Genomic DNA, 27,471 nt, shown 5'->3' with positions numbered 1-27,471 from the left:
AGCAAATTAGGTTTGGAGGAAAAAGACTAATGTTAGTAAACAAATATTAAAATTTATCTTCTGTCAGACTTGTGAACTGAAAAAAGTGTCACATGCAAATCATGCTCAGGTTCTCCACTGGTACACACAAACATTGCTCCAGCAGCATCACAAGCCATGAATTTCAGTGCTCAGCCAAGTTACACCAACTTAGTCTTACCTCTAAGCAAAAATCAGAAGAATAAAACCTAACACAGTGGCATAACTATAAAGACCCCAGGTCTTCAGTGGTCTGAAGAGTATCTCAACATTCCCACATGTAACAAGATCAGCAAGAATGTTACATAATTGTTGCTGGTGGCAATATAACAAGGCAGGAAGAAAAACAGTTCTTTTTGCTCTAAATAGTATGAGTCTCTGCATATGAAGTGCTGCTGTAGAAGTGCTGGGCCACGCTTCATCCTGTATAGAACTATCTGACTTAATCGTGCACTTGCAGTTCTGTACACCAAGGCTGAATTCAAGTCAAAATTATTTTTTAAGGTGAAGAAGCAAGTTTTCACAAGCCATTGTGCAAATGGAGGGTCAGACCCCTGGCAGTTACACAACTTTCATTAAACTCAACTTAGTAATCTGTCAAGTCAGAGAAGGAACAATGATATAACATCAGTGCAGCTCCAACTGAAAAGTTCATCTTTACACATACCTTATGATACAGCCACTAAAGTGATCTTAGTTTAGTAAACTCATCCTTATGAATGCCCTGGCCACAGAGAAACAAGATGCTAACTAAATTCCACTGCTTTCCAGTCAAATGGTAAATTTGACCAGGAAATACTCAGAAAAAGCAGATTTAGCCAGCTGTCAGGACAGTGACCAAAACTTAGGGAAGAGAATCAGTATTTTGCTGGGCTGGTCATGTCACCTTGACTTTCATTTTCCTTGTTTTCAGGACAACCACTCTGCTTCTCCCTGTCCACTTGTACTTTTTTTTTTTTTTTTTTTTTTTAAGAACAGATGACCAGTCTCTGTGGGTCTGTTTTACACAGTTGTAACACACATACAAGAGGCTTCCTATTCCGATGCTTCATAAAACATATGCATGGCTTTACTTGGACACAAATAACTTCACCACAACTAAAGAAGCACAAAAGCAGAGTAAGGCTTCAATCAATTGAAACAAGTGTGTTTTTACATGAAATTAAATTCACTAAAGTTAAAATAGCTATAGGTACATGAACTCTAATTTTGTCACTCATGGGAGGTCAGCAAAATAATTAACAATTGACAGAATTAAGAGTTAAGTGCATCTACCCACTTACAACCCACCCTGCAATACAATCACTCTGTAATCAAGCTTGTCCACCCTTTCCTTTCATCCCCTCATACCATAATTTTTCCAAGATTCATTTTTACAGCTTCAACCTGTCCCTAGTTTTCTCCCTTCCCCACTCCTATCTCCTTCATTGTTTCCTGTAAGTTCTGGAGGCAGGAAAACAACATTTAAATTCTTCATAATTAATATCAGACTAACTGACTGAGCAAGAGAGCAGCAGTCACCCATCTGAAAAATTATATCAAACCTGCATTCTAAAATGTCTTTAAAGTACCCTACAGATCCTTGGCTGTGATCCCACAGCAACGAAGCAAAGGCAAGAGAGGGGAAAAAACCTACAGTTATATAGGCATGTACCAGCTTATAGTCAAAACTCACCAGCAACTATTATTTTTTTAAATTATAGTATGCCTAAAGTTTGCTGAAATTAGACCAGTTCACTGAAATTAGACCAGCAAAACAGGCTTCACAGAATCACAGAGTCATTTAGGTTGGAAGAGACCTCCAAGATCACCCAGTCCAACCTCTGACTAACAAGTGCTCCACTAAACCACATCACTAAGCTCTACATCTAAACGTCTTTTAAAGACCTCATTTCTATGCTCTTAAATTTCTTTTGTTGATGTTTTGTTTTTTAAGATCTCAGCCACTACATTCTCACTTACTATACTTCTTGAAAAATTTGAAGCCACATACCAAGTTAAAATGAATGAAACAGAAAGGAGAGACAGTAACAGTCTGGTTTATCTTTTGGATGTCAAATTACATCATCTGTAGCATGATTTCATTTGTAAACAGCAAACAAGCCATCTGCATATAAAAGCTACCCAAGTTCCCTTTCCTCATGGAAGGTAACTGTCCCCTAAGTGGTCAGAAAGCAGAAAGGCTCCACTTACTGAGCATTATCCAAACACATCACTCAGCAAGCAAGCTTAAGTAGTAAAACATCAACCTGTATTTACAGCCACATTTGTGCTCAGGAATCTGGTTGGACACAGGTCCTACTGCAAAGAATACAACCCATTTCTGAGATCCTCTTTGCCATTAACACATAGGAGTTGAGAAACGTTTCTTTATTCCCAGAATTTTGTTGTTGTATTAACACCTGTATTAGGTTAATCACAGCACAGCACTGAGCACTGGTGCCTACTGCTTCCCGGATATTGGAATTCACACGCAGAGGTCAGAATCCCACTACCAGGCATCTTACATCAACACCTGGGCACAAACAGTAACACAGGCAAAGCTGGGGCAAGATCCTATTGCGTCAGCAGTGTAAAGCTGAGCACTATGTGTTGACATAAGTACAATGAAGAGATGCAAAACACCAAAAGAGATACAAAAAGACGTCACATAAAAGCAGATTGAAACATATTTTAAGCCAATTTCACACCTGGTTGAGGCGCTGCGTATGAGGAGTTGGGACTGTCATAATGCCCATACCAAAGTGAAGAATTAGGTGGTCCAAAACTTTTAGAAAAGTCTCCCACTCTTGGCTGGGATTGGGAATACGGAGGAGCCACAACATAACCTTGTTCACTCATGCTGGCAATACTCTTCCTCCATGTATGGGGTTCTCCTTAATGAACTGCAAAATAGAAAGCGACACCTGTTACTACTCTTCACTCCTTGGACATTTTAAAAGGCTGAGAATTACACTTCCAAAAAAAAACTTTAGACAAACCTGGAGGCAAAAAAGGATTTGGAGGTCAGGGGAAAACAATGCTTTTACATGTATTTGACTGCAACTGGTTGGCTGCTTTCCTTATCATTGCATGAATTCAAACAATTCACTGAATTTATCTGAACAGGATTCACCTCTCCCAGACAAGAGAAAAACTGTAACTAAAGGATGTATAGGTGGAAGAAAACATCTCAAATTATTCTCTTCACAAGGAAAAAAACAGACTTCTGCTACACCTGCAAAACAGACAGTGAGTCCCACACGCCAGATACCAGGTACTTTGAAAAATCAGGAAAAGCAGAGAGAACAGAACTACTAACAAATCCTTCTCCAATGCTAGCACACTTGTTTTAGATGAGGTATGGAACATAGTACCAGCTCTTCATCAAACCTTCTACATGTACGTCATCCCCACTCCCAGCAAGTGAGTAAAAGCTTGCTTTCAATGCTGGTGAAACTGTGAATAAATTACAGGATGGACAGAGATCTTATTTCCAGCTGTCTTCCACATTACTGGCCCAGATCTGAGCAGGTTTTTTTTTTTCCCTAAAGGACTCAGTAGTGTGATGAAATAGAGCACAAGGCATTCCACAAGTGAGAGGCTGTTCTCTGAGGGCAGTATGGCCTCAACAGTACCATATGATGTCCAAACTGTTACCAGGCATCTTTCACCTAAGTTTTCACATCTTGATTCTGTTGTTTTCAGAGAAAGGAGAAAAACAACAAGAAAACGCCAGAATTTGACTGAAAGCAATCAAAAGAAGTTTTCTGATGATGAGGACATTCACAAGACATTTAATCTCTTTCCCGCAGTGATTTTTCCCGCAAGATACTTCTAAGAAGCTTTCAGAAACCAAAAAAATCTGATGAATGCTACACTACTAAACCAGATGACTGTATTTTACATGAAGTTTCCAAATACAGAGCACTTTCCACCAAGGGATCTCAAAAGTTACTGACGTACACTCTGCAGCCTTGATCGCCAACTTTCACTTTTGTAAGATTCCTCACTTTTGATTGCATGTTGAATTTAACAAAACTAGAATACCACTAACTTTCTTTAAACCCAAGTTAGAAGTGTTTTCAGAAATGATGAGGATCTGAGCATGTACTTAGTGTTTTTGTGAAGCCCCAACTAGGGCATCCCCAAAGAACTAGAGATGCATTACCTAAACCAGTATTTCATATGCTAAGCATTCCTTTGAAATAGCTTTGCCAGCCACCTGTATTTCACATTCCTTGTGTTGCAGCATGAGGTGATCTTTTGGGTATGCAGGCTGGATCAAGAATTGCAATCCAGTAGCACGCATGAAGACGTCATCTAAATCAGACACACCTACAAGACCATGAAATAGACAAATTCACGCTGCACTGACACATGTCAGTAGAGAAAAGCTATGCCCATCACAAATGTATAAATATTTTAAATATATAAAAAGTCAGAGATTTGCACTTCAAGACAGCTGCAGCAGCCAACACCTGTGACACTGACAGCATCCATGGGAAATGACTTCCCCCACAGCTTCCTCGCACACAGCCGTGCAAAGCCTTGCCACATCGAACTTGCCACAGGCGGTATGGACACGCAGAGGTTGTGCTGGACAGAGACAGGAACTCCAAACCACACAGACGGAGGGCAACGCAAGCTTATCCAACACAGTTCCAGATTTTACTTAACACCGAGCACATTTAATCCCATCTCAGATACATACATAGAGAAACACGCAATGAAACTGGTTTGGAGACAACATCTAAGGCACCAATATCACAGGTCCCTTATGATTTCAGTGATCAGGTTCTGACAAGACATACAGATCAACTAAACCGAGGGCTTCCCCGGGGTTTGTTTACCACAATGCCATTACACAAAAGGACAAAACAAGGTTTTGTCTCCCTCTCTTAATGCCAGGTGAGCTTACGCCCCGTGCCCTGAAGACCAGCAGCGACACAAACACCTCAGCACCCCCCCCCCGCCCCCCCCCGCTCTTTATTCCTACCGCACACACCTGGGGGCAGCTCGGAAGGCGCAGCCTCAACTTCCCCGAGCCCCAATCGGGACCCACCCGGCACCTGCGAGCCGCCGCTGCCCCCCCTGCGCGGCCGTTAGGACCGTTAGGACCGTTACCTGACCGTTACCTGGCCGTTACCCCCGGCCGCGCGCGCCGCCGCTCAGCCGAGTGCCACGTCCGAACCCGCGCGCGCGCCGCCGCCGCTGTCCCCCCCCCCCCCCCCCCCCCCCCACGCCGCCGGGAGCGCGCCCGGCCCCGCGGCTGCGCATGCGCAGTGCGCGCCGCGGAGCCCGGCCCGCAGCGGGGTGGGGGAGCTGTGAGGGGCTGCAGCGGGGCCGGGGCTGTGGTTCGGCTTTGTCCCGCTGTACAGGGACACGGTTCCTCTCCAAACGCAGACAAGCACTAAAAATGCAGGCACTTTTCCTCACGTGTGCGTTTAAAGCGCCTGCCTGCGGCAATACGTATGCATGTGTTTATAGACGCAGAACTATGCCCCCTGAATATGCAGAGTGAAACACGGCCCGGGTGCTTCACCTGTCCGCCTGCTCTGCTTCGGGTCACTGTCCCAGCACGGTCACAAACACCGCCTGGGTTACAGCACAGAACCAATGGTTCCCTAATTAACAAAGTAGAAACACCGGAGTAACACAAGGAAGATGTACTGGTGAAGTTTGTGTGTCAAAAAATGAGCAATCTTCATGGTGCTGAGGTTAAAAAAAAAAAAAAAAAGGCAGACAAATAGCAAAAGAAAAACAAAAAGTCATTCAATTAAAGACAGCTTCAGAATTCAGGTGTACGTAGAGTTCAGGCTTCATAGGCCTCATCCTTTGAGCGTCTGTTCTACAACCGCATTAAGGCTTTTGCAAGTAGGTTTTGGGGCTGAATGGCGCTAAACATGGAGCTAAATCTCAGTAGTGGATATATCAGACAAGATTATCAAAAACATTCATTCCTATACAAAATAATTCTGAAGAACTAACAATGCCTTTGAAATAGATGTCAGAAATGGCAGGGCATCCTTTACATGACAGACATGGAAGAAGCCTCTGAAGGCAACACAAAGAGGCAAGAACGAGTCCCAGTGAGGCTTTGTACCTGCTCTCCAGGGCTGGACTCACCACTGAACGGCATAAGCTGACTTTCTGGATGTTATTGGAATTAATGCTGTTGGATATTCTGCTCAAACTTTTCCAACTTCTCACTCTTGTCTAACCAGAATGGAAAATTTGGTCGAGAAGGTGACAAGCATCAGTTCAACTGCATCAGCTGCATGTGGTTTTGGCTGCGGAGTATCAGTGACTGTTTCATAAGCACGACGCAAAACGATGCCTGTCATCATCGCCGTGCTGCCATTTCACCCCTTGTCCCTCACTCTTTTGCTGGTTATATGGATGCATACAGTTACCTTCAGTTACACAGAATTGTTTTGAAATACCATGCCACTGAGAGGAAAATAACGACGCTAAGTTTGGACATCCCCTATTTTGCTGTGGAGCCTAGCAAGTTGCTTGTCCCGCCAGCCCTGTTGTGTCTAGCTTGCAGCTATTAACAGTAAGCAGCTGTGGATAATTCAGCACAGAAGAGCCTTGCACTTACTTGGCCACTGAATACTGACTATCAGATTTCTCCTCCCTGAAATCAGCTCTAACGAAGCTGAAAGAGGAGATCAGCAAGAGATCACATATAGAAGCTATGCCATTGCCAGTTCTTCCCCCATTTCAGGCCAGTTCTGGAAATGGATCAAAACACCTCTTTTTTGGAGGCCACAGCTTGGCTTCCATCTGCCATTAGCGTGGAATGCTGAGACAAAATGTACCCAGCATGTCATGGTCCTGATGTTTTGAAACTACAAGTAATATTTATCTGCAGTTTCCACCTATAAACATTAAAAGTAATTTAAGGTCTTCAATTTTAGAAATGTGGAAACATCATTAAAGATTTAAGTGCATTACTGATCTGGAAAGTAATTTCATAAAAATGGCATTGCAGTATCACTGAACTGTTGTCACTTCATTTTAGTTAAATTGTTTAAATTAAACTTTACCATGAAATCTATGAGTCAGACTGATTTCTTCTCTATCATCACCAGTAATGAAGATCTTGTAGGTTAAAAAGTCAGTTCATCCTGAAGTTGTACCTATACAACACTACTGAGAACCAACGTGATTTACTTAAGACCTAATTTGGAGTTAGTATTGGTGAAGTCAGTAGAGGAATTTGTCTAAATATAGAAGCTTTTCTTCATCCCAATTAAAAAAATAGCAAATCCTCTGCCACCAAAATCTCTAATTTAAAGTTTTCAGATTTTTTTTTATTAGTTCTGAAACAAAGAAAACATATAGTCTTCCATCATCTTGGGAGATACTGGTTACAGAACCCAAACAAACTATCTCAGAACCCAAAGAAGAGTAACTCAAATCTTTCTGATTTATTTTTGTTTGTTTGTTTTTTTTTGTGGGGTGGGGAGGGCGAAGTCGATTAATGACTTTAATTCATAGAACCATAGAACAGCTCGGGTTGGAAGGGACTTCAGAGACCATCTAGTTCCAAACCCCCTGCCAAAGGCAGGGATACCACCCAGTAGATCAGGTTGCCCAAGGCCTCGTCCAGCCTGGCCTTGAACACCTCTAAGGATGGGGCATCCACAGCTTCTCTGGGAAACTTGTGCCAGTGCCTCACCACCCTGTAAGTGAAGAATTGCCTCCTAACATCTAATCTAAATCTCCTCTCTTTTAGTTTAAAACTATTCCCCCTTGTCCTGTCATTATCTGGCTAAGCAAAAAGTTGTTCTCCATCTTTTTTATAAGCCCCCTTTAAGTACTGAAAAGCTGCCATAAGGTCACACTGGAGCCTTCTCTTCTTTAGGCTGAACAGCCCTGGCTCTCTCAGCCTTTCTTCATAGGAGAATTATTTGGGATTAATAATTATTTGGGATTGATCTGTTCCCTGAAATAACTACTAGTGGCCTACACAGCCACTCACAGACAAACTGTGCAGAACTCCATATCTCTATGTCATAGCACACTGCATTAAGATAATGCATGTTTCAGGGAAAGCTAAATCCTTACCTAACCTTTTCATTTAGAGAACATCTTTAAAATATAGCCTTAGCACAAGCTGCCAGGAAGAATGAGAACACCACTGTGATGCATGAGATATGAACATGTTATCTCTCCTGGATAGCTATACTACAACTTTTGCAACAGTTAACATTAATTGTGTTAACATATAGTTGTGACAAGACAAGTGTCTGCAGTTCAGTGCTACACGAAATATTATCTATCAAATATATTCTAAACTATTCTGTAAGGGAAGATGTAGACAATATTGGGTATGTTCTTTAAATAAAAGACTATTTCATCACAAGGAATAGTTCATAAAACTCCAAAGGTTCTACATACTAGAAGACTTTTTGTTGGTTTTGATACTGTATTTTTTTTTCCTCCTCTTAATTTCATTTGTATGTCCAGTAGACATAACAACAGGTTTGGTTGTGATAACATCAGAAAGGTCCTAAAGCTATTTACATATAAAGTTGCCTTTCTTTTTCCTGTGTTGCTTACATATACTCACAAAAATCTTCTCTAATGTTTTGTCTTCTGTATAGTTAAGATCTATGGAGAACAATTTATGGTTTGCTGTAAAGCACTTTGCAAGCAAATGAAAATGCATATTTACAAAGGTTGCATTTTTTGTTTAAAACAAAAGAAAACTTTAAAATAGCAATCAAATATGGAAGGGACTTTTTTTCTTTTTTTCTTTTTCTTTTCTTTTTTTTTCAGGAAAGAAAAAAAGTGTGATGATGAGGCCAGCCTAAAAAAATGTGAGAAAAAGGAAAGATGTAATATTTCAGGAAACAGCACCCTACTGAAAGAAGAAACGGATCAGTGTTGTGACTCAGTTGCATTTCTAATATAAAAAGCTAAGCACACTAAAAACATATATAGGGTTACAACAGAAGTGAATACTGATCTCTTTGTTAAATAATCTCAGTGGCAGTCAGAAAATATTATTGGAGTACACCCTTTAAACACTGCCCTATATAAAATAAAAACACAGACAGCAAAGGGTTTTTAGAATATTACACTGATCCAGCTGCTGTTATATAGGGAAAATAATTCAGTAATGATAAAATGCTGGGCATATATTCATTGCTACATAATTTTCTCCTAAATAACTGGTGTTAGTTAGGTACTTCCTACAGTGACTATCCACTGTCCACTAGTCTTATTTCATGGGGCCACATTAAAGGAAGAATTAATTCCTTACCCCTTTTTTTGCAATATCAAAACCAAAGAAGCAGCTGGTCAGAGTACCCAAAACCAAAATCAGGTCTGGCCAGAGGGGCCACTGAGACACAGTTAAGAATTGCTGAGCACATGAATCGTACAAACAATTCTCCCTTTTCCTTCTTGCTAAGTATGGACCTACTGCTCCACGGTGGTCAAGGCTGTTCTACCTCAGGTTGCTTTCAGAATAAGAGGTCCTGACCCTCATTATAGTTTCCCAAATATTTTAGATGAATAAAAGTGTAAATCCCAGCACCCTGCTGAAATTCCAAGTGATAAAATTATAGTCTATTTGAATTCTTCTTCAAATTCATTTAAACTGAATATTACTCTCTGTTCCCTATTGTAAACTGTGCAATTTTGTTGCTCTTGTACAATTGCTGGTTGCCTTTGTGCAGTTGCATTGTTCCACCCTAGAAATGGTTGCATTTTGTTATACTCTGCATTGGCAGAGGAAAGGAAGGACTGGGAGTGTGTCATTCCCTCCCAGTCCCAACCCTCTTTAAATGTCACTGGCAACTGGTCAATCCCCGGTGACAGACCCTTTTGTCTTCACGGTCCCTGGCTCCCCCCAGCAGACGACAAAAACCAACCATTACAGAAGACAATCCAATTCTTGCCTACCTCAAAGAGTGTTGATAAAGTTTACTGGCATATTTGCAAAACATAAAATTATGCTTACAGGCAAAACACAATATGCAAATATTTAATGCTATTATTTACCTAGGAGATTCTCTCTGGGTCTTGTGAATAGGGCAATAGCCTTAAAGCCAAGCTTGTGATTTCTTGTTAGCTTGGTCTCCAGGACCTAAAACCACTTTTTCTGTGAAAATCAGTAAGACAGAAATGATTATAAAATGCTCTAAGGCCCACCAGTTCTGTTCAAGTCAAACATTACAAAAGTGCATGTGCTTTAGAAAACTCACTGTGGCTGCTTCTTTAAGAAGAATTTTCTGGCTAGTTCAGGCCTCTTGATTTTTCAGTATCTGAAACCTGCAAGGCTCCTCTCCTTCCTTTCCCTGGCTGTTGCTATTTTGGTTTTCTAATGAAATCAGCATTCTTGCAACTCGATCTGGAACATTTACAGGAGATAGATTCAGTGTTCTGAGAAAACTGCTGTGATGTTTCAGTTGGGGAATTTCAATTATAATTTTTAATTAATTTAGTGCTGTCTAAGATGCATGAAAGTGGAAGATCGCAATACTAGATCTTAAAGAAAAGAACTCAAAACTTGATTACCCTGCTGTAATTGCTACATAACAAACTGGAACATAAAAACAGAGAACTTCTCATTAAAATCTGATGAATAATGTATGATATATAAAGCACTGTGAATAAACATTAAGCCATCAGTGACAGCCTGAGAAAGGACAGCAGAAAGTTATGTGATCCTCTCCCTGTTTGCCTGATGAATGTATGGAATTTCTCAAACTTAGATACATTTCACTTCTACATTCAAAAGCATCTGAATTAGCTTTACTTTCGTTGGCTTTCATTTTGTTTCCTGCCCATGTATAAAATTTCTGATGTGTTTGTGGAGTCTTGCTAGAAAGAATACTCTAAGTGTACTGTCATAAAAAGAAAACTGAGTATATTTCTACTGTTATTAGCAAGTCATATTTGTTACATATAATCGATTGCCTACAGAAACTTAGGTAATTCCCTTTCCCTGCTCAGTTGGTATCACCAACAGTGTTAAGTTCATTTCTGTTTGTTAGTACTGACACCTTCATAACTGCTGAATGAATATACTGTATAAGTAAGACAGCTTTTGAAAATCACTAGGAAAGCACCTAAGATGCCAATGCTTTTGTGTTTATTCACACTCGCATTCACCATCTTTCTGCTTTACACCACTAGTAATATGGGAGCAAAAAATCATCTACCTGAGCATTGAAAAAAGTATAGGTACTAGACAGCAGTAAAGGAAAATGATCTGTCATTTGTAATAAATATTGGTATTTCTTACAAGAGTATTTATTTTTCAAAATACTATTTGGGGGACATTTAGATACCTCTCATATCAACTGTTTGATTCTTTTCCCGTCACCAAAAATAAACGAACAAACCCACTTCAGAATTAAATAAAAGAAAATCAGAATTAAATAAACAAATCTGTCACATTATCCGTGTACAACAGATCCAACAAAGGGATAGGAGATGCAGCTGGCATAAAATAAGAAAGGACAGGACCAAGATTCTACATTACACTTGGTCTCAAAGCATGCATACCAGATTTGCTCTGTGGGTACACAAAAAACAGTTGTCCAGGACTTGCAGATGTTGGCAGTTGTCTGGAAAGCCAGCAAATCCATGCCAATACCAGTTAAGCAGTAGATTAGCACCAAAAGCAGAAGCCTTTGTAAAGACAGACAGAGCTGAGAAGTCTGGAAACTGGTTTCTGGCAAGAAGACGCAGCACAACAGGAAAGGATCAGCAGGAGTTAAACATCAAGGTGTTTTTGGAGGACATTTTTTTTTCTAATGTGCTCCATTTGGCAAGGAGTTAGTTATCAAAGCAGAGAGCTGGAATTCTTGTTCCTATAGCCAGGAATGAAGGATTGCTTTTTATCTATTGCAGTTATTTGCATGGGGGTAAGATTTCATGCATGAGGGTCCTTGCTGTATCCTCTTTGTTGTTATTGTTTCTCTGGTAAAAATCTTACCAGAACCATCCAGAGACAGAGAAAGAAATGCTGGTAGCCTTACGCAGATGGAACTTGATGCCGTGACAACTCTTTATGAACTGTCCTCTTGCTAGAGGCTGTAGTTTGAACCACAAACATCAGACTCTCTGGGGCAGACACCAAACAAAATACTTCAAGGTATTTGTAAAGTCCTGTTAGAAACTGCCTTACAAGGCTTACAGCCTAGTTTGTGCAGAGGAAGGAAGGAAGAATGTGGTACTACAGAAGGACACAAGTTATCGAATCACCCACTGAGATGTTCAGAAGTTCAAACAGATTACTCAAGTTTATACTGTGGATTAGGTATTTTCCCCATTTTAAAGGTCCAGACCAACACTTAAATGTAAATTTACAAGTGTAAAAATGGAACCCATATTTCCTGAGACCTATACTGTGTTATAACACAATCATTCATCTGCTTCTCCTATTCTTATTTTTAGTACTGATTAATTCATTCTGCTGAGCCTTTCAAGTGGAAAACAATGCCTGCTTTACACTGCGATGCAAGAATTGTTGGTTTTTATGCTAGACTTGAGCAATACATGTAATCATTCACTGTGCTTTTTAGAAGCAACTAATCAAAGGGAATTAATCACTTTTACGCAGGCTAACATGAAACAAATTTCAAAAGAAAATGAAATTTAATGCAGGTGAGTATTCATCAGATTGATGTTAAATCTTCAAGATCTTTTCAATCTTCAGTGCCATGTTAAACTATCATTTCAAATACACCACTAGGACTGAATTCAGATGGCAGAAATTTTGTGCATGTTCATAAGTCTTGCAGTGAATGTGTTTTACTTTTTCCTCACAATGAAATCTTGAGGGGCCTTTGTAGCTATTTTGCTTGATGATTTTTTCTGTATATTCAGAAATCCTTGTCTTTCTATATATTTCTAAACAGCTCCTTTCCCAAGGCCTTTTGGGTGCCTCAAGACCACCTGTACTTCCAAATTACCTGGGCAACACAAGTGAGTGGGAGAAAGTAGGGAAGGAAATCTGGCTCCTATTTTAGCGTGCTGCTGGGACATGGTGAGGCCCTGTGCACACACCTGGAGGCCCCAAAGTCTTCTAAAATGACTTTACTAGGCCAGAAAAAATAAAAACAAGAAATGTCTGCTTCTCTTCCACCAGCAGTTCAGGAATATACTTTCTGCATATCTGGAAGTGGCTTGGTGTAGGAACAGGTAGGACAAAGACCGAAGAAACAGCAGAGATATGTTCTCCAAACTCAAGCTATCGATACATTTTTATTCACTGTGTTTAATGGTGACCAGTCTTAGGCTGTAGAGAGTCTGTGACATATTGCCACTTACACATAAACTTAGAAAGCAGATCTTCACTGATCTGCATCCTGGTATGGTGAAATGCAGAGTTATAAGGGAGCTCTCTCTCTATGAATTTCTATTCACTGTTATCAATCAGTAACACTCAAGGATATTATCTTAGTTTCTAGTTTGGAGGACCAAGCTGCTTTTATTTATTTGTTTATTTATTCTTATTTATATTTTTTACAATTGCTCCTAAAACCATAATGATAATACTATTGCAAACAAGAATGACTACCACTAACACAATTGCTTAGAGAAAATCGTTCTAGTAGTTGCACAGACTTTCTATCTGTAGCTAAACTCAGTTGACTTACATTGTCTTCTTAGCAAACCATATATAAATGCTCCGAGTGTGATCTAACATACCTCTCAACAATGTCTGGCATTAACTGCATATACAATCAGTTCACAGAGTTTTATATCAACTTAATAACAAAAGGCATGATTGTGACTATGGTGAAGTCTACCACCAATAGGAACAGAGTTCTTACTCTTCTGCATGTGCTACCTGCATTAATAAACTTTTGCTTGTGGCTAGAGTTACTATTAGTCATTCCACTAAGAACAAGACAGGGAACAAAGAGGTATTGGAAAGATAAACAGGCAAAGGTTTGACCCTTCCTCAGTATCTAAAACTTTGTTAACCTTAGCTGAGCTGGTGTGGAGTTGATGTAATTTGTTTCCAGCACAGAGCAATAACAAATTACTTCTCTGCCTTTGAGGAAAGTGTGACTAAGAACTTTTCAGCATTGCCCCTTACACTTGGCAGTTTGCAGACTTACAGCTTTTCAGAAAGTGACAGTGCAACCCTGTGCACTTCAGTTTAGAAGAATTATCTCAGGTTTTAAATCATCGTCACATTTATTTTATGTTTCTGAGAAAGCGTTTTTTCACATGAGAGTCACATTCAGGACATTTCTCTGCTTCTTCCACTGTAGTTCATTTGCCACTCTTGAAGTTGGGGAAACAAAAAAAAAAAAAAAAAAAAGGAGTAGTTGTGAAATTCCAACCCTACACAATATCTAGCCTAATAATACACATTAGGGATTAAAATTTGAAGCCTTTACCTTTACCAATGAGAAAATGTTCAGGCCTCTTATGAGCATGGGCATGGCTTTCCAGTCTGGCCTTAAAAGTATCCAATAAGTGTGTCATTGTTTTAGTTTTTATTTCTTTTCTCCTCACTAAGAGAACTTGGTATTGCTGTTTTACTGTACCTTTACACATCTGTACTTTCAGTCAGCAAAGCCTGTTTAGCTTGCAGTGCACAGCTAAGTTCCTCATGCCATCAAACATCTGGATTCTATTATATTTTCTTGTAGGACAAGAGAAACTTGATGGGGGGAAAATGAGGAGCAATCAGCTTTAATGAAAGTTTGCTGGCACTGTGCAGCTTAAACCTTCCGTCAACATATTTCATTCACTTTGTCCATCATTTAAATCTTTTCCTAAAAATTAAATCCTTTCCATGTGGCTCTGTTTCTTGTTGCTTCTGAAGTCAGGAGAATACAAATTAAGCCCAGGAATTAAGAAGAATATTTTTTCTACTTCTACAAGGTTTGGGGAAAATGGAATTTATCTTTGCATTCAAAATTTGCTTTTATTTTACACAACTACTTAATTGTATTACTACTAAACAAGAAATGTTATTAGGCAGTGATTCAGGATAATAACGTAGACTTCATTGCCTTACACTACGCTTAGTTTGCAGAAACCACTTTATTTAAAAATCTCATTTGAAGGGATCTGTTAGCTGAGGCCATTTTCAATTAATTTTGGAAGAGACTGTTTTCTCAAGTGGTATGACTGTGATTTTATCTTTTTTGTTCCATTAAACTAACTATGTATTTACAAGAGTATTTTTTTTCCCTGTGTAATTAAGACACAAGCAAAACAAAAAGCACTGACAATGTTCTCCTCTCCTCTCCTCTCCTCTCCTCTCCTCTCCTCTCCTCTCCTCTCCTCTCCTCTCCTCTCCTCTCCTCTCCTCTCCTCTCCTCTCCTCTCCTCTCCTCTCCTCTCCTCTCCTCTCCTCTCCTCTCCTCTCCTCTCCTCTCCTCTCCTCTCCTCTCCTCTCCTCTCCTCTCCTCTCCTCTCCTCTCCTCTCCTCTCCTCTCCTTTCCCCTGCTGTTTCTCTCTTTTGGCTAAAATCACATACTACAATAAATTGTGTAGTTTATTAAATTGTTTACAGATGATACAGTTAGAATCTACTCGTAAGTTGTTAAAATGGACATTTTTAGGGAACTAGCCTGTATTGATTTTATGTGGAAAAAAAATCAGATAAGAAAAGAATGAAATGTTAAAAAGGAGAAAACCTTACCATTCAGGTATTTACAGCACTAAAATGCTGCCTATAAATTAGAGATCATGATATCCTCTTTCCCTCTCTCTATTTCTCATTACTAAGGAATGGGTGGAAAGGTTTGCATTTTTAAAGAATCCACAGACCTAGGGTACTTTTGTAGGAAACTGTAGCTGAAATGACGGCTTTTCTTTTATTGTGGAAGGAAACGTAGCATACGTCTTATTTCTTTTCATGTTGCTGGAATGTCTTCTGAATCCAGAAGACAGAACTGGTTGATATACATTAGATTTTAGGTAAATCCACTGATAGTAAAACTGTTCAGAATCATACATGATTATTATCATAAGAATCTACATGGACCAGTGTCTGCAGGTGATTGTAAGCAAAAAAAAATGAAATAGTCACTGAGATCACACAGAGTTTTAAAGGAATTTGAAGCTGCAACAGATGACTCTTACTTAAAAGTGCCTTGTTACCTGAGACTACAGAGCATCATTTTTTAACAAAAATGTTACAAGAGACGTTCAGAAAACAAGCCTGTCAGTCCAATATCTACACAAAACAAATAGGTGGAAAGTATAATAAAGAACAGTGGACATCTGGATAAATATGACTTATCTGGGAAGAGTTAAAACAGTTTTCATAAAAGGAAGTCCTGCCTCGCAGACATAAGGCTATCCTTTGAGGGGATCAAAAAACATGTGGATAAGGGTGATCTGATTGATCTTGGATTTACAAAAGGCTTTCAACAAATTCCTTCACCAAAGGCTTGTAAGAAAACTAAGCAGCCATATTGTAACATGGCTTATAAGTATAAGGTGATGCATGTTGGGGAACAAAAAATTAATTCGCGTATAAAACAATGAGCTTTGAACTGATTAGTATCAGACAAGATTTTAAGATTTTAAAAGATAGTTCCATGAAAGCATCAACTCATTGGCAGCTGAAAAAGCAGATCAGGTGTTAGTAATGCCAGGGTTAGAAATAAGAAAACAAAACAGATAATGTCATCATGTTACTGTATAAATCCCAACTTTTTCTGCAGTCAGATGACTGTTTGGTGTTCCAGACCCTGCCTCAAGAAGGGTATAGAGAAAGACAGCAAGGATAATGAAAGGTATAAGACAGTTTCTGTATAAAGAATGACTAATTTTCCTATTTGTCTTCCCTTGAAAGTAGATGACTGAGGTGGATATGACAGATATCTGTAAAGTAAGTGGAAAACATTACAAATACACTTGGTAAGTATAGCTGCGGATTGCTTGTTCAGTCTCTGACACAAGAAGCAGGGGATGTCAGACAAATCTGTAGGATCCACATTCAAACAAAAGAGGTGATTTTTTTCAACGACACAATATAGTTAGGGATGACTTCTTACAATCAGCTATAAGTACTAAAAGTTATGTGGGCTCAAGAGGAGACTGGAAAAGTTCATAGAAAAGAAATTTATAACTGTTACTAAATACTAAGGAACTGCATCTGGCTGAGGAATTTCTTGAGTGGTAGGCACTGCAGGCCGCCTGAGGAAACTAGTGTACATTTTCCATGTTCTCGTTCTTTTTCCTAAGCAATCATTTTTCACCCCCCTATCAGAGACAACATTTCAGGATATATGGCCTGACTGAAGTCTAAGTACTGTTACTTAGCTACTTTAAGTTTACCAGAGCTCATCAGTGCTAACATGCTAGAATTTTGTACTGGCAGTTCTTGAAAGCAGATGGGCAGCTGGGGGGTTGACCTAGATTTTTTTTCATAAAGATCTTATCATAGATGATCAGATTCAAGCCAGAGCATTGCCTGTATTTTGGCACAGATGAATGTTGGCATTTGTAATTTGCTGAGTTGATAAAGTTGAGTTTTGTCACACAGAATTTTTATCAGTTGTTGCCTACACTCAGATCTTTTGATTTTCGAGAAAACGATGGAGATGAGGGCAACAGTTAAGTGGCTGTGTTTGCTGTTAACTTTAAATTTTTCAGTGGTCCTCAAAATTATCTCTGAATTGATGCTATTTATTTGTACTATAGAGACCAAATAGAAACCAAAATGTCATCAACTCCATGAATGACTCCAATTTTAATGATGATGTGTCCAATTTCTGACCAGCATATAGAAATCCCAAAGGATGCAGAGAATGTACTAGAAGATAAGACTACTATTAAAAAGCAAGATATGCTGAGGCATAAGCATTTAAGGAAGGCATATATGGCAAATGGGAGTTGTTAATGCCTATGGAGCATTATTTGTTAGAGATTAGGACATAGGAAGCTTTGGGTAGCTTTTTCTTTAGCTTTTTCTACAAGTATTCAGAGGTGTTTGTAAACAGGGATCAGATTTGATTATCCTTTTTTTACCAAAATGATAAAAAAGAGCCTAATACAAACTGAATACCAAAGCATCCTAGTAGTAATTAAAAACATAAATTTGCCCATAAATTTATAACATTTGAAAGGTTGATGCATCATAAGGTTCATTTTCTGTAAAGAGCAAAACAATATAAAGCAAGAGTATTTTTGTATTTACCAGAGTGCTATAGAGCATTTTTTTTGCAGCTACATGCTTAAGAATTTTACTGTCACAAAATAATCTTAAGAATTTTCATTAGTAAGCAAAAGGAGACAATTCTGTCTATAGCAAGATTTTGCTTAGGGAAAAACTAAAAAGTGTCTGCTAAAGCAACAGATCAACATTGCACGAGATAATAAGGAGCAGCTAGCCCTCTTGAACTGAGTTATTCTAAGTCAGGTTTTTTCACTCAGATGTTGTCTAGCAAAGCTCCTTCACAGACCATTCCCTTTCTGAGTATGGTTTCCCTGATGATTCCTGGCGAAGTGTACAGGCTTAGGTTTAAACCCTCAACAGTTACCAGCTACTTAGAAGCAAAGTCATGTAACTTAAATGTCAAGTGTTTCCCATTGCCCTGACATCTCTGAAGACCTAGATCTGCAGGAGCTCAGCTGTCTACAGTTAGGCTACCTTAAGTCAGGAACCGGGAACAGAATTGCACCCAGATCTTGTAATGCAGTGGCTAATGAATTTCTCACTGAATCATTTTTATTCATGCTTATGATAAGGCTACCTTAAAATGCAAATAATCTTGTGATAACATCATTAGAGTGAATTGATACCTCATTTCACTAATCCCCTTCCCTTCCATGGTGGGAAAAGCATAAGAACAGGCATTATTACGGTCCAATAATGCTTCAGGTCATTGCTAAATAGCAGTGCATGCTTAAATATGCTGGGGCTAGAGAGTAAAGAAGCAATTCCAGGACTGGGACATTAAAAAGTTTTTTTTTTTTTTTTGGCATACCTACAGTGCTGCAGAAAGTGCGTGCAGGGTAAAGATAAAAACCCTAAAAAGAGCTTTCAATCTAAGTGTATCATTAATTCAGAGGATGTACATGATGTTTCACTTTAGATTCTGCTTTCTTCTTTGTTTGGAGTATGAATGCAAGAAGTGGGTAAATTAGAGTTTAAAATGTCTGGCACCATTTATTAAAGTAAACTTATGTGCTAAATCATCACTGGGAAATGTACACTTCTTTCTGCTGTTGTTTTGATTTAGCTGTCACGAGAGACTCAAGTTTAAATACAGCCTTTTCTGCTTCATGGCCGAGCCTCTTTGTGTGCGTTTCCTCAGTGTTACTTACTTTACTTTGAAGGTGGGCTGAGCGTAGGAATCTGACGAAAGAGTGGGCTGTGCCCTTGGTCTGAGAGAGCTCTTACATTCTTCTGAATGACTACATTTGCTAGTGCAGTACGCAGCAGCAGCAACAGTGTGGTGCTCTGGGTCTCCAGCTCTGCCTGGCAGACAAACCTCAGGCTCGCTGAACATCTGCAAGACAAATTTTTCATGTTCTTTTGTAAATGAATGCTGCCTAACTGCACCAGGAAAATGGGCACAGGGGATTACATCTGCATTGCTATGACTGGAGGGGCGCCTTGGGGCTTTAGATTGCAAGGTGGCAAGGAGCAAAAGCAGCCTTTGCAAATCGCCAAGGTAGGATCATGAGAGAAAGATGTCAGTGTTTTGTGAACATGAGTGAAGAAAACAGTTTGTTAAATATATACTGCCTTGGTGTGGGTTGTATTGTGATGCTTGCTTGAATGTGATAACACATTTTGCAGAGATTCTACAGGTGCTGATTGTGTTTGTTTCAATATAAGGGATGATTACGTTTAGATAGTTAACAAGTATTGCAAACATTCTCTTGAATGTAAAAGTTTTGAAACTGTGAGGTGATGTATGTCTTTCAGCTCCTATTCAACTCACTATATGCTTTTGAATGTTCTCAGCATATCGCAACACTGAATCTCATATTAGGAAATGCTGTTTCAGTCATCTATTTACGATACTTCTCTTCTCAAGCATAAAATAAATACAGCTTTATCATGAGAAAATGTTCTTACTATTTTGGGAATCCCGGAAAGCATTACACTGAGTTATCTCTGTTTTTGGAAAGTTAGCCAGCTTTAACAGAAGCCAAACATTTCCTTTTATATTTCATGAACAACACTGAAAATTACTGAATGCTTCATAAATTACCTTCATGGATAAAAAGAAAGCAAAAGAGATAGCAGAAGTTTAGAATAAACTGAAGTAAGTCCCTGGAGAATTGGTAACCCCAAGTTAAAAAATAATACTTTAAAAAGTAGCGCTGTTAAAAATAATTGCTCATGCCACTGCAACAATGAAGATTTGTCATGGTTATTGAGGCTTATGTAACTGTATGGAGCTGTGTTCTGTTTTCCTATACAAGGGGGACAAATTTTGTCCAGAGCTCTGGGATCAGCAAAATGCCATTGGCTGAAACAGTGCTGGGACTGCTCACCATACAATTCTCCCTTTTTAAACTGAGAGAGATTAAAATATACCTTAGGCCAGAAAAATAGGCAGAGAGACAAGATGTCTAGGGATTTGCAGATCACCTTTTAGTATCTTGGTAGTTTCAGCACACTGAGTGTTAAATTTTTTGGATTTTAATATATAATTTTAGATCAGAAGTTCAGCTGTTTAAGCTCTAACTTTTTAAGCTGTCAATGTACTTATTAACTAGTTACATCTAATTTACTGGATCAGTTAAATTTTTTCCACACATATCAGAACAGTGTGTGTAAATCTACCTCATCTTATAAAAGAAGGTCCTTGTAGTTCCTCTGTCAAGAAAAGAACATCTTTCACTATTATTTTCAGTTAAGTCCATAGTATTAATCATATTCAGTAAGCGAATTATTTTTATTGAGTTTATGTATCATTTTTCTATTATTAAGGTTTTAGGCTTGTTTCAATGTTTTGCAAAACCTGAACATGTTTAAATTTTTTTTCCTACTGATAGGCAACTGTTGCTTCACAAGTAAAGCCACTGATAATAGATAACAGTGGAGTCCTGCCATCTAGTGAAAATTTATAGCTAGAACTTCAAAAATTTTAAGAAATAGTGAAAGGCAACTGCCCTTGATTATGTAAAACTAAAATAAAAAAAATCACAGTAATTTGAACACAAGATTATGAATAAACTTTAGTTTTTTTGACAACTACAGTCCACACCAGATACTTTTTTTTTTCATATTCACATCCTAGACAGCAGCACTTAAGTTACATTTCCCTTTTACCACCAAAATTTGGAGCTTGAGAACTAGAGACATGGTAACAGTTATGACTTTTCCCTTTTTCTAATGGCAACATCAAAATTTAGGAAACAAGTATATCTATTTTTAGAAAAAGAACAAAGCATGAGTTTGTTTTCTTGAAAATGAAACTAATCAACAGGTTGATACAATACTTTGTAAGAATACATATCTATCAGCACGTATGTGTTATAAGCATGGTGGATTGGTTGCAGCTAGGCACTGTGTGGCCCGTTTTGGGGAGAGGCAATGTTTGCAGCTTTTCTTCCATTATCCATGAAAACTGAAACTAATAACACATGAAAGATTAAACAATTACACAGCTATTGCATAGTGATTTTCCTGCTGGCTCCAAGATCTAAAGGTATTGTTTTCCAAACACATTTTTTTAAAAGTGTAAGGTTCAACTTCTGCACTAGTTCATATTAATGTAGCTCCATGGAACCGGTGGGTCATTGCCAATTTACACCAACGCAGATTTTGTCAGAAGCGTGTATTTCTCTTTTGGTATCTCAGCTTGGCAGGAAAGCTGTGAGGGGTTGCTGTCGTTGTTGTTGAACACAACCTGAGTGCAATATACCCCTGCACAGCTGCTGAACTGCACTCAGGCCCCAGTCATAAGCAGAGCAGGGGCTGTGATACGGATCTAAAGGGGAGAGGGAAGTAACACGGAGAGAAGTGAGATAATCCATGAAATTTTAGCAGGATACAAAAATCCCAAATTCACACTTATCTACACTTGGTAAAGGAAATACACTGTTTTTAAAGCTAATGAAATAAGTCATTGTAGTTCACTATCAGAAGCAACTTTTACCAGTTTGACTTATGACTGCTTTTTGAAAATATTGTTTTGTCACTTTTAACAAGAAAAGTGTAGAAAAATTGTGTTTCTTACCCAGCTCTTACACTGTATAGGCAAGTAGCATTCCCACTAAAATCAATGAGAGTGTAGTATGAAGTATCATCTACCATTATCATGCTAAGTGTTAACAGAGAGACAGAAGCCTTTTGCCTTCCCAATAAATATCTTGTGGTGTATTTCCTCACCAGCACATAAAATAGGAAATTTTCATCTGCAAAGAATTTTCAAACCATTAAATTAGATTCAAGACATCTCAATAATTTGTTAATTGTGAGATTGCAACAAATGGAGATTTTTTTGAACTATCATGAAGTATCACATTGCTTTGTTCATTTATAACACTTATTCAAAACATGCAGTTTTTAAAAACATTTGACTCTTTTTCCATAGAAGCATACAAAATATTTAGCCACCCCCAGCTCAAACCCTGGATCCTTAGATCAACTCATTTTGTTAAGTCTGCTATTGTAAACACTTCACAAAAAATATTGTCCATTAAAAATAGTTTGCATAATCTTTGTTTGTCCAAATACATCAAAATGAACTAAAAAATATCTGTTTTAAATGCACTGTCAAAGACAAAACTGTGCTAAAGAAAGCTATCTAATAAATGTTCTAGAAATAAAAAAGATAATCGGTAGTACTAAACAAAGGAAAAGAGTGGTTGTATCAGTTGTGCTGTGCATGTACAACAACAATAAAACATGTCAGTATAGCACTATAGAGTACCTTTTCCAAAGCATGAGACGGTTTGGAAATCAAAATATAACAGTGACCCTAGATGGTTAAGAATTCCAGATATATAAGAGCAAAGTGGCACGTGATGTCCCTTCTGTTTCCACTATAACATACATGAAAGAATGCTTATTTTTCTCAATGTCATGGACTTCTTCCATGTAAATATCTCTGCAGTTTTTAATTTATAAAATATATAAAAACTGTATTTGCAAAATGATGGATGATTTTCTGGACTAACATTTGAAACAAAGTCCTGTTAATGTTCCTACTAACACTTAACAATGCCAGCTGTTACATATAGCGTAGCTATAGCCTTTAAGAAGCACCTCTCTGGCAACAAGTAATTTAATGTAGTTGTCTATGGATGACTGATTTATAGTTCAACCATAGTGTAACTGCATTAAATTACCTGGTTGCAACAGAGGTACGCTATGTTCAGCATATTCATTACCTACACCAAGCAGCAATTTGATGAACTCATTGTTTATATCTGTCAAAGTCTTGCTAACTTACTTTTGGGAAATTAACTGAATATTTCTAATATTCAAGGGTGATAAGTTCTGTCACTTAGACCTCTAACTACTTCAAAGGAAATTCAGTCCTCATTCTCATATTGGTATCCTAGAAGTAAAAATGAGCAGATGCTTACAAATCCTTATGATCAGTTATGCTTAAGACACTGAAGAAACTGATGTTACTCAGAGTGGTGCCTCACTTGTTAGTGATTTCAAATCACATCAGGTCTAGAAGTACTCTGGTAAATATGGCTATATTCTGATCAATACAGATATATTTCTACATACATCAGCAAAAACCACATCTTCAAAGGGAATCATGTTGTCCTACTTTATAGCTTTGAGAGCATCCGCATCTCTCCCTGATTCATCAATGGCAGAATATTGTCTAATTGTATATGGAGAAACACATAACGTTTTCTTTTTTTTTCTTTTTCTTTTTTTTTTTTAAAGTGCTGATAAACTTCATGTAATTTTTCAGCAACTTTTTCAACTAAATTTTTAGAAAAACAAAATCATAACATTTCCCCTCCTTTAATTTCTACCATACCAATTTGCCAGTGCATAATTGCAATTATAATGCTTATCCTCTACAATTTCAAGTTATTTCAAAGAACTTAATGGACACTTTGAAACTAATTTGTTTTTGTTTTTTGAAACTATTTTGAAACTCAGTATGGTTTTGCTCCCTGAAAACCTTTGCTCTACTTTGATGGATGTTCTTTTATGTCGGAACATGTAAAATATCACACAATTTCCACTGTCCTGTAAATGTTAACTATAGTCCTAATTAATTCTGTGAAATACTTTGATAATTCATGGTTCAAATCCAATGGCTTCAACTAGGCTTCATGCAAAACATTTACAGTTTGTGGCTATTTTGCCAATTTCTTAAATGGACCGCTACTGCTACACAAATAGTAGCTTTACCTTTGCCTTAGTAATGACATGTGACAACTGGCTGCCTTGTCATTTTGGACTTGTCACTTGTCCATGAGAACTCTCTGATTTCAATTCAAGTCTCAGTTTCATCATTTTGGATTCAATGGAACCTGAAACTGAAAGAGAAACTCAAAGACTTGGCAACAATCTGAACCATCAGTGTGAAATGTTGATGTCTGAATTTGATCAGTTAATGTTGGATGTATACAGAGGTGGGCTTTAGTGTGGTTGTTTGGCTTTCTTCCTGTGTTTATCTGAAAAACTTGACACATGCAGAACAAGCCCTAGAGACTTTCATCAAGTTGACCTTTACATTTAATTCTAGTAGAGAAAAAATACAGTATAGGATATGTTAGCACAGTTATGCTTTTGATCCTGAGGTAAGTCAAAGCATGCCACTGGCACTCGTATGAGAGGTATGTCAGTGCGCAGTTGGCCCACCCACAAAGTACATCAGTGCTACTAGATTTAAGTAAACACTTTTAAGTCACTGTCATTCTCCTACATTTTCATCACTGAAGTGTGCCCCAAATGCCAAGTAAAAACATGGGGTTAGCAGAAGCTGAGGTTCTGCTTGCTACATCCTAGCTGAGACACAGCAAATACACTTGGTGTTATACCTGTGTTTTCAGCTCATTTAAATACCAAGTCACATAGATGAGTACAAACCATCAGTTGCTGAAGCAGTTTTTTGTTTGCCTGCTTGCCTCTGCACCGATGACCTAGGAGCACCATCCTCCTCCCATGATGCAGGAGATGCAGGAAATAACCACTTTGTTTTGGGACATCAGATGACATTAGAAATCATCTGTGAGTTGGCGTTGGTACTTTGGTGCCATTTGATTCTGAAAATATACTAGTTAATGCATAGTCAAGTAAGATCTTACTGTATGTTAGTGTGTTAGAAAAGAAGATGCATAAATGCAGTGTAAAGGCTCAGTAGTGTACTAACATGACCCTGCTGATGCTTTTGTATCATTTGTATCAATGGACATTTTAAATAGAATTTGAATACAACTTTATGCTAACGCAGACAGAGCAAGACATGTTTAAAACATGCTAGCTGAAGTTTGGCAGCAAAGGAGGGGAGTTTAGAGTTAACCTACAAGATTTTAAACACAACTTGCCTTACTTGGACTGCATTTAAAACTGTTTGTTTAAATTTGCTAGCTAATACATTTCCAAACATAGTTTGTTTTCGCAGCCTGGACAAGCTCTTATTCTCAAATTCACTCTTCAGACCATCTGACACAGCCTGTATTTGCTGATATTCAGGAAACCCTGTAAGGCGTATTTACATATTCTTTCACATGAAGAGTTATGTGGAAAGCTGTGGTGGTGGTTTTTTTTTTTTTCTTTTCTTCTCTATCTTTTCCTGAGAGGATTTTGAATCCTTTATGGGCCCTGACCCAGTTTAACAACCGATAACATTTTTTGCATGTGTTCAGATGACACAGTTCAGCTTCTATCTAAGTAAATGACAAAACTTCCATTGAAAGGTAGGGAAAATGTTGGACTTTACAGAGGTTAGGTGAATTTATTTTGCAAAACGAAGGCACAAATTAAGTTTCACAAAATCTAACTAAAATACACCACTGCTGAGTTCCTGAAAAGCTCTCATTGCTAGTTAGAAACAGAAAAATAATTATGAAAGAAAACTTCATACAACTTTACCAGCAAAGGCTTATATTCACTTCCCAAGGTTAGGGCTCTGCATTTTCTAGCTCCAAACTTTTGCGTTCCAGCTATTGTGCCAGTGGAAATGTTTAGTACTGAAGTCCCATCTAGTTGTTTAAAAGCTGCAGGCTGAACCAGCACATGATTGTACACCCTGTTTTAGATATACACAACTACATACCAAGCTGGTTTTGGCATGCTTTCCACAGTATTTAGACAAATACAAGCATGCTTTGGATACATGGAAGTATTCTGTGTTTGTTTCTAACAGATACGTTCCCAACTCTCATGCTAGGAGAGTTTTCAATGGAATAGAATGAACGACACAGTTCACACTGATTTAAATTGAACAAGTTAAAAAAAACAAACAGTGTATTCCTACTAAATCAGATTAGTTGCTTTGTACAGAGCTTTGCCCCATTGTTTAGGTTCTTTGCTGGAAACATTTAAAGTACACTGCATGACATTATTATATTTCATTGTTCTGTATTTTCTGCCATTGCATTCTTATTGCGAATGTGAATGTAATAGTAAGACTTTTGGCCAAGTTCACAGTAAAATATCACAACAGGAAATGCTGTTTACAAAACCCTTTAGGATTGTGTCAGATTGATGGAGAGGATACTGCAAGCAATTTATGCAAATCATGGAAGGGCTTTCTTCCAAGCTCAGCATGCTTCAGATTTACTTTCTAGAGCAGAAATCTGTGTTAGGGACCATATTTCATGGGTTAAATGCTTAGCACTCTATAAAGTGAGACTGATTCACAGAGATAGCTTCTACTTTAAAAGGAACAATTCTGTGCAGGGAATTAACTGTGGACAAAAATGATAACATTTAGATTGCAACCAGTACTGTTTGTTAGCTGGAACAGAACAGGCATTAAAGAAAAGCCTTGGATATCAGCTTGAAGGTTTTAAATTTCAGACCTAATGTACACAAGTTACACAGTGGATTTCTTTTTCCTTTTCTGTAATTTTTCCCATCTGTCCCATTTCATTAGAATCTGCAGTCCATAAGCAGTGTGGATGTTAGGAAGAGGCTAATGCACGTTTAAACTGAAACACTTCAGCATGCACCAAAAAAAAAAAAAAAAAAGTGTTATCCTTTGGTTACCTGCCAATATAACATGGTGTTGAGCATGAAAGCCAAAAATCTTCAGAACACCTCAGCACCTTACTCCCAGTGGGGTGCTAAGAAGAGTGAAGTGGCTGCTTTATTTGTTGCTTATGTGGAAGGAAAATTGCAATGAAAAACTGGTTTTAAGCTCTCCAGAATTGATAGACTCATACCCTGAGCTCTCCATGTGCTGCAGTTCTGGGCACAGCACAGGATCTTCTTCTCTTGTTTAGCAGGGAAACACTGCCTACAAATCTTTCTACTTCCACAGAAACATATTTTGAATCCTTTAAATTTCCTTCTTTGTTTGGCATCTCCTTGCTACATCTGGGTTGGGGCAACTGAAGCATGGGTAACCTTTTCCT

At 38.2% G+C, this 27,471-nt stretch overlaps 2 protein-coding genes across 3 annotated transcripts in view; one reads left to right on the top strand and one right to left on the bottom strand.

The window, feature by feature from the left end:
- LOC101792755 (protein transport protein Sec24D) overlaps nucleotides 1–27,471 on the bottom strand; it is a 124,940-nt gene that overhangs the window by 40,737 nt on the left and 56,732 nt on the right. Inside the window, 1 exon segment of the mRNA XM_072037507.1 lies at nucleotides 2,709–2,903. The gene's annotated coding sequence lies outside the window, so the exon portion shown is untranslated.
- SYNPO2 (synaptopodin 2) overlaps nucleotides 19,365–27,471 on the top strand; it is a 91,719-nt gene continuing 83,612 nt past the window's right edge. The window contains exon 1 of one of the 2 annotated variants that reach the window (XM_005013494.6): nucleotides 19,365–19,625. In XM_005013494.6, the coding sequence (XP_005013551.1) occupies nucleotides 19,497–19,625 (129 nt within the window). In that variant the 5' untranslated portion in view covers nucleotides 19,365–19,496. The remainder of the gene's footprint in view (nucleotides 19,626–27,471) is intronic. The other variant, XM_005013496.6, reaches the window with a different exon arrangement.

The sequence above is a fragment of the Anas platyrhynchos genome, chromosome 4 (genome assembly GCF_047663525.1).
Source record: "Anas platyrhynchos isolate ZD024472 breed Pekin duck chromosome 4, IASCAAS_PekinDuck_T2T, whole genome shotgun sequence".
In the NCBI taxonomy this organism is placed as follows: Eukaryota; Metazoa; Chordata; class Aves; order Anseriformes; family Anatidae; genus Anas; species Anas platyrhynchos.
The sequence above is the reverse complement of the archived record's forward strand: the minus strand, read 5'-3'. Positions and strand labels throughout refer to the sequence as shown.